This window comes from Cricetulus griseus, chromosome 5, assembly GCF_003668045.3.
Source record: "Cricetulus griseus strain 17A/GY chromosome 5, alternate assembly CriGri-PICRH-1.0, whole genome shotgun sequence".
Lineage (NCBI taxonomy): Eukaryota > Metazoa > Chordata > Mammalia > Rodentia > Cricetidae > Cricetulus > Cricetulus griseus.
The window spans coordinates 122,952,767-122,965,827 of record NC_048598.1 but is presented as its reverse complement, the minus strand read 5'-3'; the positions used below and the strand labels follow the sequence as shown (position 1 = coordinate 122,965,827).

The 13,061-nt window shown below is 48.0% G+C and overlaps 1 protein-coding gene across 1 annotated transcript in view; it reads left to right on the top strand.

Annotated features, from left to right (window-relative positions):
• The first annotated feature begins 2,888 nt into the window (after positions 1 to 2,888).
• The window catches only part of Plekhd1 (pleckstrin homology and coiled-coil domain containing D1), a 42,386-nt gene continuing 32,213 nt past the window's right edge, over positions 2,889 to 13,061 (top strand). Inside the window, exons 1-2 of the mRNA XM_027418408.2 lie at positions 2,889 to 9,154; positions 9,494 to 10,878. Coding sequence (XP_027274209.1) covers positions 10,478 to 10,878 — 401 coding nt within the window. The 5' untranslated portion in view covers positions 2,889 to 9,154; positions 9,494 to 10,477. The remainder of the gene's footprint in view (positions 9,155 to 9,493; positions 10,879 to 13,061) is intronic.

Here is a 13,061-nt window from a genome sequence, read left to right as displayed (position 1 = left end):
TGTGAATGGCTCTTTATCTATACATTGGCAATATTTGTTTTTGGCAACCAGAACTGACACAGATCTGAACATCAAAAAGTTGGACAGTCAGGATGGCTCAACTGCTGCCAGGCCTAATGACCCGGGTTCAATCCCTGAGACCCACGTGATGGAAGGAGAGCACCAACTCCTATGAGTTGGTCTATGATTTCCACACGTGTACTGTGGTATGTGTGCCCCACACCCATACAAACAGAAATGTGATTTAAAGATTTGGAGGTAATGGTAGGTTGTAAAAGAACAGAAGAAAGGTACCTTTTAGACAGAAGAGGAGAGAGGGGAGAGAAACGAGGGACCCAGTAAGCCACTGCTCTAAAAGACAAGTCCAGTGACAACCACACCCTCCCTTGCTGCTCATTAGCGGATAAGCTTTATAGAAGTAGTTTTTCAAAAGAGAAGCAGGCAAGTGGATCATCACCCACCCCTTTCAAAGGTGAGAGGTGTTATGTGAGCATGTACATGTTATGATCAGTGGTGTCTGCAAAGAGATACTTCAGTACAAGAACTGACTTGAATTAGGCGTGGCGGGGAAGCACGGATGGACATGCCTCTCAGTGTGGAGGGCAGAGAACAACTTTCATGAGTTCCTTTACTTCCCTGGGTTGGTTTGGACTTGGGCTGCCAGGCTTGCTTGACAAGCCACAAGCACCTGTACTCACTGAGGCATCTCACTGGCATGTGGAGTCCTTTTTTTTTTTTTATTGATTAATAACATGTGTATTTGTTGTATTTATTAATGACATGCTCATGCCTGTTGACATAGCACTCCAGAGGCAGAAGCAGGTGACTGCCATGAGTTCAAGGTGGGCTAAGGAGTTCAACCCTCGTCTCAACAAAACAAAACAAAACAAAACAAAAAACAAGAAGCAGGGTCTGGGGATGTAGCTCAGTTGGTGGAGTACTTGTCTAGCGTGCAGAAAACCCTGCATGTTCAGTTTCCAGTATTGCATAAAACAGAAATGGTAGTTGATTGTGTGATGCTAGCTCTCAGGAGGGGAAGGCCGGAGGTCAGAAGGTCAAGGTCATTCTTCACTGCATAGTTCAAGGCCAGCCTGGTTTGCATGAGACCCCCCAACTCAAAAAAAGTATTAGGATATTAATTGTACAAAACAATGTATTTCATTTTGACATTTGTGTACAAACATGTAATGTACTTTAATTATATCCAGCCCCTTATTACCTTCTGTTGTCTCTCTTCTCCCCTTTCTGCTGGCTTCTTCCAAAATAGTCTGCCTTCTGCTTTTGTGGTTTCTTTGTTATGATTTTTTCCCCCCACAGGTCTCATTATGTAGTCCTAATTCATCTGAAACTCACTATATAGACCAGGTCAGGTCAGCCTTGAATTTGGAGGTCCGCCTGCTTTGGGGAATAAAGGCATGTGCTCCACACCCAAGGTCTGGGGTAGGGTGGGCGATCTATTTTAAAATTTATGTCAGAGCTGAGATAAGATGTAAAATTTGTGGTGTGGCTTATTGGCTTATTGCACATAGCACTGTGATCTCTGGTTCCACCTGTTTTTCTGCAAAGGACATAATTTTGTTCCTTGTGACCAAGTAATACTTCACTGTGTATGCATACACATTTTCTTTAACCATTTATCTATTGATAAGTGACCAACCTGATTCCATAACTTGGTTCTTGTACCTGTCACCTCAGCAAGTATGGGTGTGTATTCAGTATGCTGAGTTTTTAATTCCTTATGGTGCATGCCCGGGAGTGGCATAGTCAGACTATAACCTCCATACTGACTGACATTGTGGTTTAACTAGTTTGTGTTCCCACTGACAGTATTGAAGGCTTTCCTTTGGCCCATCTTTGCCAGAATTTGCTGTTTTCTTAGATGATGGTCATCTGACTGGCTGAGGTGAAATCTTGGTGTTTAGACTTACATTTCCCTGATGGATACAGAAACCAGTTTTTCATATCAAATATTTTTCATGCATTTGTTTTCAATTTGCACATCTTTTAAGATGTATCTGTTCATTTGCTCATTTGTTGGTTGCAATGTTTATTCTTTGGATTTTTTTTTATATATATATATATATATATATATATATATATATATATATTATCCTCTGATAGTTGAATAGCCGAAAGAGATTGTCTTCCATCTGTAGGCTGTTTCTTTATTCTGATAATTGTTTCTTTTACTTTCAGAAGTTTTTATTTGATGCAATCCTGTTTGTTGGTTCTTACAATTATTTCATGAAGTATTAGAGGCCTGTTCCAAAAGTTGTCTGTGCTTAGATCTTAGAGTTCAGATTTCCTCATGCCCATGACAGGGTTTCTCTATGTAGCCCTGGATATCCTAGAACTAACTCTATAGCTAGCTTCAAACCCAGTGACCTACCTTTTTGCCACTCAATCCCTAGGATTAAAGGTGTGCATCACCACCCCCGGCTCAGATAATTTCTAATAGATTGCTTCACACGGCAGTATGGTGATGCAGTAAGTGCTATTGTACACCATTAGAGTCTCATATGAATCTCAGGTGCTCCAGATTTCTGGAAAACATCTCTTCATTAAGAAAACCAGTTAGGGCTGCAAAATGGCTCAGTGGTTAAGATCACTGGCTGCTCTTCCAGAGGTCCTGAGTTCAATTCCCAGCAACCACATGATGGCTCACAACCATCTGTAATGAGATCTGGTGCCCTCTTCTGGCCTGCAGGCATACATGCAGGCAGAAATTATATATATAAAGAAAACCAGCGGTGGTGGCGCCTAGCCTTGGGAGACAGAGGCAGACAGATCTCTGTGAGTTCCAGGCCAGCCAGAGCTACATACAGAGAAACCCAGGGGCGGGGGTGGGAGTGAGGTGGGGGTGGGGGGTAGAAAGAAAACCAGCTAAAAATTAAAATAAATAATAAAAATTCTAAAAAGGGAGAGAGAGAAAATCAGCAAAGAGGACATCTACTTGTGGTCCCTGCCACCTCTGCAGGAGTCTTCGTAGAGAAGTGGCATCTGGAATCTGAGGAAGTTCAGTTAGCTTTGTTCTCTGCCTCACTTCTTAGGAGAGGGAAAGACACCAGCCAAGTAGCTGGCAGTCCTTAGTTTGTGTTACTTCTTAGGAAGATCTGGAGTTCAAAGTGAGCCTTGACTACATGAGACCCTGTCATAGTGAGGGTTTGGAGAAGAATATAAAAGCCCAGGTAAGTAAGTGGACCCCATCAGTGTCCCCGGCCAGGCGCAGGCCTGCCTACTCACCATGCAGGCGTTACATGGATGTGGCCACACGGGGTTTCTGGGTCTCTTCATTCTAGCGGCTACTGGAGATTCCCCCCCCTCCCTGCATTCCTTTTCCCCTAAATTCCTGAGAGGGAACTGAGGCCCCACACTTCTGAGCAGAGTCCTGCTTCACCTGGCGGGCTGCACGGCCTGCCTCTAGCCTTCTCCCCAGTGTTCCTGTGCTCTCTGTGTCCCTGGGCTATAAAAAGGGCGTGTCCTAGGAGTGACCCTGCCCAGTGCCTCCTCTGTGCATAGACCTCTACCATTATCACCAAAACCTCTATTTTTTTAGGTTATATTTTATATGTATGAGTATTTTGTCTGCGTGGATATATGTGCACCATGTACCCTCAGAGAACCAAAGAGGGTTTTGGATCCACTGGAACCAAAGTTAGAGATGTTTGTGAAGCATCGTGTCAGTGCTGGGAATCGAACCCAGGTCCTCTGAATGACCAGCAAGTGTTCTTGACCACTGAACCATCTCTCCAACCCTCATGTTTCTAGCTCTCCAGCCTGTGATTTAGCTGGCTTTCTGGGTCAGGACAAGAGGTAGGGAGGGACAGCAGAAGCAGGCCTGCTTTATTTTCTTCAGTTGCAGCCTTTGTCCTACAACAAGATTGGGTACATTTAGGGAATTAGCCTGAATATTGGCCCCAGACAGATTTACTCAATTCTTTGAGAATCAGAAATTAACCTCTGTGGGATTTGCACAAGCATCCCAAGCTAATATGGTGCTGAGTGTTGGAAGGCCTTCTCACCACTGAAGGAAGGGTCTCACTGTGTAGCCCAAGCAGGCTCTGAATTCATGACCCACCTCCTTCCACCTCCCACTTGCTGGGACTGCAGGTATGGACCACTCCTGGCTATAGGGCCCACTTCTGACCTATGAATTCTAGAGGGTTTCAAAGTAGCTTACCTTCAACCTTTTTATTGAGTAAAGATAGAACTGGCACTGGTGTCTAACAATGCTTTCTGGCCTGCTGAATTTTGTATTCGGTTCTACATGAGGGACCAAATCCCTGGCTCTCCCTCAGGTATGTTTTGGGAATGTGTGAGATTATAACAATAAATGGCTTACAGGTTTATTAACCAAACTCATCTGCCAAGGTTCAAATAAAATCGCCATCTTCTTAGAAACTAAATTAATATATGTATTTTAATCCACATAGCACCCTCAAGGGGTAGCAGCATAAGCTGAGAAGTCCGTTGCCCCAGGGTTCCAAAGGCCCATATTAGTGCTGGGGAGTGGCAGGTCAGCAGGGCAGCTAGGTGTTCTAGCTAGAAACATCTACCCTGGCATCCTTGGGTGTGAGCACTTGTGTGTGTGAGCACTTGTGGGCAGTTAGGGCAACAGGCCTCCTGGAGAACAATCTGTGAAACTAGTGCAAGGGAGCCCTGGCAGGGCTATCCCTGGTGGCGCAGCAGAGTGGCTTCAGGTGGGTTCCCCCAGGCAGGCAGCCTTCCTGCAGGGTCTGTGGGGACACTGACCACCCAGTCAGGGGAAGTCTTCATGCCCATATAATACTCCCATTTGCCTACCCTACCTTCAACTTTTCCTTGCTTTGCTCGGACCCATGACAGGGCATGTGCCCCACATTACTTCCTGCCCTGGTTCATTCTAACTCAACTTGTCACAACCTAGGGTCACCTGGGAGGAAGTCTCAATGAGGAATTATCTGGAGCAGGTTGGCCTGCTGTAGGCATGCCTGTGGAAAACTGTCCTGACTGTTAATTGGTTGGGATGGTACCCTCCCATGGGCTAGGCTCTGGCCTGCATGAGTAGAGAAAGCCAGCTGGGCACTAAGCAAGTAAGCAATTATGCGCTCTGCTCCTGGTCTTGGGTGTGATGTGATTGGCTGCTTGAGTTCCTGCCTTGACTTACCCAAAATAGATTGTAACTTGGAATTATAAGCCAAATAAATAATTTCCTCTCCTATGTTGCTTTTTTTTGTCGCAGAAACAGAAATGAGATGAATGCTGTCCCCTTGCACAGCAACCCTGCCTGCATTAGAAAGTTCAATCACAGAAGGAATGGAACACAAGAAAAAGGAGTTTACCGGGGGAGTGATGTGGGGAAGGGCGTTACAAATGAAGAGTCATTTGCCCTGAGTCTGTCTAAGCAGGGCTAAGAAGGAAGAAGAGCAGCATTCTAGACAGAGGGAAGAGCAAGCAGGGAAAAGACACAGAAATGCATGACAGCCAGAACATCAGAACTGGGGTGCGTGGGTGCGTGCATGCGTGTGGTATTACAGCTGAAGGTCAGGAGTTGGGAACTAGAGTCAAAGCAGTGGTGACCAGAGTGATGCCGACTCAGGGGTCAGCTTTAGGCTTTGATGGGGGACAGCTAGTAGCCTGGACTCTGTGGGATCCTGCTGTGTGGGGGGCCCAGTGATCATCCTTGATTCTCACAGCTAATGTCTCAAAAGTCTGTCATTGAAAAGTGGCTTGCACATCCATCTCGGGCACTCCACAGATTCCATTTTAGAGTAGAGGAAGCCAAGGGCCCTGAGATACTAGCCTCCATTTGGTTGGCCAACACGAACAGAAAACCACTAAGCAAAGATGTGTCAATGCAGGAATGCCTGCTGCATACCCTGTTCCTGTCCTGAAGTAGCTTATCTCTAGAAGAACAGCCATCACAGGAGGAAACTCCAACCGAGCAGACAGTGTGCTAGAGTACAAGAACAGCAAGGAGCCACCAGAACCAAGGCTATCTGAAACTGGCCACAGCCTTTCTGTGGGCTCCAGGGTGAGAGTCTGAGTCCTGGAATTAGGGTTAGAGAATGGAGATATTTGATGCTGCTCCAAGGGCTGGCCGCTTCTACTTCTTGCTCCTCTAGGGATAGTTGGGTGCTGCGGTAGCTCAGAGAAGCCAGAGCTGTATCATTCCTGGGTACACACCTGGAATCAGGGAAACAGGGAAAACAGCATTCGTCTATGGTCATGTGGGGGGTGGGGTCAAGGACAGAGTGGGTAGGGAGCTGAGGAAGTGACACTGGGGAAAGAGCCACTTTTGAACATGTTGCTGGAAGCCTTTGTGGCCCAGTCTGGGTGTAACTCCAGTGAAACTCTTGTCTCCATTTCCCTGCAAGGAGTGTTTCATTGCCTTTTTGTGAGTGTGTGAATTAGCCTGTCTAAGAGCAGAGAGCTCATCCCCATTAGGTTTCATTCACACAGCTCCTTCCTGGAGGCTGCTTCTGTAGAGTGGACTGTTAACACTCCAGTTCCAGAGGACCTGACACCCTCAGGGTTCCTGCATGCACACGGTGCACACAAAACCCACTCAACTAAACATATGTACACATAAATTTTAGGAATGGTCTCTAAAAGAACCCCGAGGTAAGTTGTCAATTGAGAAATGACTAACACAGATAACATTCAAATGGCTCCATTCACAAGCTGTGAGCTACAGTGCGAAGGTCTACATTCAGAACATGTCAATACACAGGTCCACCATGTTTCAGGAAAAGCCTAGCTGTGTAACCTTGAGTACACAATTACTGTTTTTGATACAGTGTCTCATTATGCAGCCCAGTCTGATCTCCAAGTTGTGATTCTCCTGCCTCAGATTCCTGAATAATAAGATTACAGAAGTGTTTCTCCTGAGTGGTAGATAACTTAAAAAAACAAAAACAAAAACAAAAACAAAAACTGAGCAGTGCACCTCAGAGTCTTAGAATACAAGAACAAGCCAGATGCCAAAGCAAAAGATAAAAAGTAATGAAACAGGGACTGAGAAAATAGAAAAAAAAAGCGAAACAGAGTTAAACAGTAAAACGAAGTAAACAGTTCTTTTTAAAAAATTCTAAGAACCAGAGAAACCCTTTCTCAACAAAACAATAAGTAAATAAATAAATAAATAAAGATTATTTACATGTATGAGTGTTTTATCTGCATGTATGCATTCGTACCACATGTGTCTCTGGTACCCCACGGAGATCCAGAGGGCACTGGATCCCCTGGAACTGAAGTTATAGGTGAGCCACATGTGCTGGGAATTGAACTCTTGTCTCTACAAGAGAGCAACAAATGCTCTTAACCACTGAGCCATCTCCCCTGCTCCTTGAGTTAGTTCTTTGGAATGACAAACAAGCTTGACAACTTTTAGCCAAGCTCACCATAAGAAAAAGAGGAGAGCAGTATTAGGACAATTAGAGCAAGGGATGGTGATGTACACTTTTAATCCCAGCACTCTAGAGGCAGAGGCAGGAGGATTTCTGTGAGTTCAAGGTCATGCTCATTATAGCGACTTCCAAGCCAGCCAGGTTTACTCAGTGAGATATTGTCTCAGAAAGAGAGAGAGATAAGAAAGACGTGGAAGTGGGACTTGATACTGTTCCAACAGATACCAATGGCATCCAGGATCATTAGGGAATATTTTAAAAACTTGTGTTCCAAAACGATGGAAAATCTAGAAGAAATGGATAAATTACTGGGGCCATATGAGTCACTTAAATTAAGAGTCAGGTAAACTTTTTTAATCTTGATTTTTCTCATGGGGCAATGAAGAATAAAACCTTCCCCTCAGCCTCTTGTCACAATTTAGCCAATTTAGGTGAGCTGCAGACAGCACACTAAGAACAGCAGCTCCACATCTAACCAGGAGATTGGGGGTGGGGCACCTTTAGCCTGAGTTTCCCCAGGCTCATTTGATTGTTATGATTGGGCAGTCCTGGCCAAGTGTGACAGTACACTCCTGTAATCACAGCACTCCAGAAGTGGAGGCAGGAGGATGACAAATTTGAGAACAGCTGGATTACGTGGCAAGATCCTGTCTCAAAAAGGAAAGGAAGGGAGGGAGGGAAGTGGGAAGGAAGGAAGGAGGAAGGAAGGCAGTCAAGCTCTTAGGCAGCCCTCACTTACTTGGTCCTCAGCCCTGGTTTGTTTGTCTTCCCTAGACCTCTCAGTGTGCATTAAGACTCCCATCAGCTGGGCAGAGAATACAGTGGAGATGGAAAAGCTTTGCCCATGCCTGACCTGGCATCATCTGGGCTGTTTGACAAGGGAAAAAGAATCACTGAAGTGTCTCACTGCTTGCCTCTTACAGTTTTTCTGCCCAACATTAACTGTTAGCTGACGGCTGTCCGGACATCTGCCCCACATGCAGATGACATGAGCAAGACTGGCTTCTCTCGGCCACTGAAGAAACCTAGGCTCCATTTCTTTCACCACAGATCGTTCCCAGGTGCCCCCGGGCTCACTCAGCCCTTCCTCTTGAAAAAACCTCCCATGAGCGGTTCCGCCCATGCAGAGGCTCCCAAGCTCATCATTGGCCTTTACTACAAGGAAGGCCAGAGCTGCCACTGACCTCATTCAGGACAGGAAGAATGAATTTGCTAAAAGGCTGTCAGGAGGGCCAGAGAACCAGGTCTGAGGGGAGGTTTCCAGAACAATACTTCAAACCCTGCCTGTGCCACAGAGCATTAGCTGCTGCTGTCCTGTGCTCGCTCCCAGGAGTCTGACTCCTAGTGGCTACTGCTTCAGCTGGCAACCTTGCTACCGCTGCATCAGGAAGGCAACCCAGAAGCCACAGTACCTTAGGCACCTGCTTCCCTGGAAAAGCACATACCTATGCATCCTGCTTCCTTGTGTTTATCACCTGCAAGTCAAGACCCTACTGTGCTCCAGAGAACACGATACCACAAGCTCTTGGTGCAAGTTTTATTTGGTTGGGTTTTTTTTTTGGTGTGTTTGTTTGTATCTAAGAAGAGCAGGGCTCCTAAAGTAAGAAAGGTGTCCAGGCATCAGGATTATAAACTTGAGCACCTGCAAAGGACCAGAGGTGTAACTGAATGGAAGAGCAAATGCCTTGCTTTTAAAAGGCTCCAGGTGTGATCCTCGGTAAGACAAAAATAGTCTTTATGGACTATAGAGAAGAAAAGCTGGGCAGGTAAGACAACAAGAGATGACAACGATGAGGTCTCTGAAGGATGCCCTTTAGGGCATTCAGGTCAAATATTTAAAATCATTAAGTAAATGGTGAAAGTGAGGAAAGATTGAGAGCTGGCTGGAGAAGTCTGCTAGGACTGGAAAGGTCTATATCTCTCTTGGGTGGTGGTTACACCGTGCATGCATTCATCAAATGAGCCCTTGTAACAAGGTGTACTAAGTTTGCCTTGATGGTGCTTGCTTAGGGCCAGTTAATCAAACCTGGGCAAACTGATTTGGCTTTCAGATTACCCATTTACTTGCAAGCTCTGATGCCATTTCACTCTTTTATTTCACACAGAGAAATCACAGATCCTGAGGGAAGAAAGTGGTTTCACTAAGGGCATGGGTGAATCATGAGGGGATTCACCTCCTGACATGGGCGGCCAGTTCTCAGCCTAGAAAAGACTTAGAAGGAGGAGAAAGAGGGGAGCGGCTCCAGTCTGCAAACAAACCCTTCTTCACTTTTGGAGTGCCTTTCCACCTGCAGAGAAGGAGGCCAAAGGCAGTCACCAGACCTGGCCAGAAAGTCAACAAATGCCTACACTGAGAACGGAAGTGCACAGAGCACAGGTAGCCCCAGGAAGCACAGGAGGCACACAGATAAATCACGATCACAAACTGCATTGACAGTTTGAGATTGACACTGAGTGTCAAATGCCGGCACAGACTGCCAAGTGCCAGGAAAAGAAATTCAATCTGGTCTAGGCAGACGCGGCGGTGCAACGTGAAACCCACCTGCAGGGACAGGGAAGGGCCCCGAACCTTGCTGGAACCTATTTTTCCGAGGCGGGTCCTTGGGCACTTACCGAAGTCTTAGCTGGCCACTGGCCTGCCTCCAAGAGGTAGGAGCGTCTCTGCTTTACAGGTGAGAAAAACACGGTCCAGCGGCTTGCAGAGCCATTGCAGGCCTGAGTTGGAATCACTAGTCCAGGTCCCTAACACCACGCCCACGGCCAGAGGCGAGCGGGTGTTTACCGAGTGACTCCTGCTCCTCACCAAGCACACCTAGCCAGCGTTTTAATGTAGGCACCACAGACTATAAGGGACTGGGGAAGCGCTGGGCTCCTGGGTGGGGGTGGGGAGGTGCAGTGGCCAAATCCCGGGCCGAACGACAGGCCGGGACCCTGCGAACTCACAGAGCTGGGCTTTCTGCAGCCGGCGCCAGCCCTGATTGGCGCTCGCCGCTGGCCTGTGGCCGGCTCACCTGCCACTCCCAGCCAATCCAGGCCACCAGAATTGAGGCTGCCAGCGCGGGAGGGGGTGCGGGGGGGTGGGGGAGTGGATGCTGCGAGCCTGCGGCGGAGCTGCCCTCCCCGCGGAGTTCCCTCCCGGTCGGCGGTGCTCCCGAGCAGCGTCCCAGCCGCTGGCTGCGACTTCCGCGCCCCTCCGCGTCCGGCTCCGCTTGCTGGTACGCGCCCCGACGGCGTCCCGAGCTGCCTTTGCTCGTGGCGCGCACTGCTTCCCGCCGTCCTCCCTGTCCCTTCCAGTCCCACGAAAGGGGTGGACCCGGCCGGGGCAGCGCCTCCGAGGCAGGATGTTCACGTCTAAGTCCAACTCCGTGTCGCCGTCGCCATCCCTGGAGCAGGCCGACGCGGACGCGCTGGACATCAGCACCAAAGTGCAGCTCTACGGGGTTCTGTGGAAGCGACCGTTCGGGAGATCGTCGGCCAAGTGGTCCCGGCGGTGAGTGGGTTCCCGCGTCCCGGGAGACCTCCCCTCCCCGCCTTGGGAGTGAGCCCCAGGCCTCAGGACCCCTCCCATTCCTGTAGTCACCACCTTGCCTCAGCCTTCCTCTGTGACCTTGGCCCGCCCAGCCAATTTCTCAATGTGCTGTCCCCAAGATGCGACTTTAATTGGCCGCTGGAACTAGAATGTAATCACAGGCCAGTAGTTGCTGGGAATTCTCTGAGGAATGAACCAAGTCCCGGGTCCCAAGTGGCGAGGCTGCATGTGGGCCGGAGAGAGACTGAGGTTAAGTTGGACCAGACTGAGCAGGAGGAGATGCCGTGTCTCTAACCAGATTTGGCAGAGACCTCCACAGCCGATTCCATTCCTTTGTTGAGGCTTAAAGTGGGCTGGGAGATGGACGCCAGTCTCTATCCAGCAGACCACTGGCCGTTCTGAAACACTCAGGAGAAATGAGAACCACAAACCTTCTGTAAGAAGTTGTGTTGGTAACTCTTCCAGCTGTGCCTTGATACATACATACATACATACATACATACATACATACATACATACATACGCCTACATATACATATATACATATATACATATGCCTATATATACATATATACATATGCCTATATTTGTGCGTGTGTGTGGTGTGTGTGTGTGTGTGTGTGTGTGTGTGTGTGTGTGTGTGTATACCCCTGAAGTTGGAGTGGGGAAAAGGGTAGATTGGTCCTATCCAAAGGACAGGTGTTGGAGAGAGCCAGAGCAACCTTGGCCCCATTCTCAGCACCAACTCCAAATGAAGACCCCAGATAAACCTGGGCTTTTTATATACAAATGGCCCTGACACGTATTGGGAGAAGGGGAATCAGATGTGGACTTGCAGAAGCCTCCTAAAGCTGGCCGCAAAGGCAAAGGACCATTTTCTGCACCTCGTTCATCCTCAAGTCAACTATGATCTACTGCTGGTGTCTAAAAGACTCAGACTTTGTCCGGGCCCCTCCCTGGAGGGTGTGACCATTCCTGGGACCACAGCCCCTTCTCCATCCCACAGCATGAGTCTGAGTGCCTCCGACCACAGATCATGTGCATGTGGTATGGTTAGTTCCTATATTCGATTTTGATGAATAATTTAATATTCCTGTAAGACCTCAGAACAAATGGAGGTGTGGATGGGATTTCACGTTTTGCAGACGGCTTCATACACTTTTATTACTTCTGGCTGGTTTCTCTAGGGGATTTAACGGGATATAGGCCCCCTTGAGTCCCTCCCAAGTTGAGTTACTCTCTGATACTTTAAGTGAAGGCTTGGAGCAGTGTGAAGGGCTGCACTGTCTGAACTGCAGCCACTGAGGGCCAGGAGCATCCAGTCTCTGCCACAGCACTTGAGTGAGTATGGGGAGTGGGGGAAGGAGGAGTGGGGAGAGGAGCTCTTGTGAACTATTGTGCCACAGCTATCGTGCACAATGTCCAGCTACCCCAGGCAACCTTCTCTCTTCATCATGTCTGACTTTTTGTTCTCATTTAAGACTTTTCCTGAGCTGGACGGTGGCGGCACACTCTTTTAAGTCCAGCGCTTGGGAGGCAGAGGCAAGCAGGTCTCTGTAAATTAGATGCCAGCCTGGTCTACTGAGTGAGTTCCACGACAGGTTCCAAAGCTACAGAGAAACCCTGTCTTAAAAAACAAAAACAAACAACAACAAAAAAGACTTTTCCTGCCAGGCATTTTCACCCAGTTGCATTCATTATGTGGTACGTGCCTTGGACCCCCTAGCCTGAGTCTCCTGGGTCCCTTTTCCTCTGTAGGTACAGGGAGACCTGGCTACTGCAGCTGATTTGGGGCTGATAAGTGCCAGGAGAAAACCTCTTAGCTAAAAGCAATGTTGTAGAGGCCAGAACATTTGGCCCTGAGAATCTCTGTCAACAGTCCCCACAGACACCCAAAACAAACCAGTCTAAGTCAAAACAATAAGTCCCAGTGCCAAGTCCAGTTCCCAACCCTTTGAAAGAGACTGTCACCTCCTTCACCTTCCTCACTCAGGAGCTGTCACTATGCAAAGACTCCCCCTCCTCTGGGTCTCAGAAAACAGCTACCATCTTACCTGCCAGCTCTAGACTTTGTTCATGTTCCCACCTCTGGGAGAGTTGTTCCCCATCCTCCACCCCCAACACACATGATTTTCCCTTGAGTC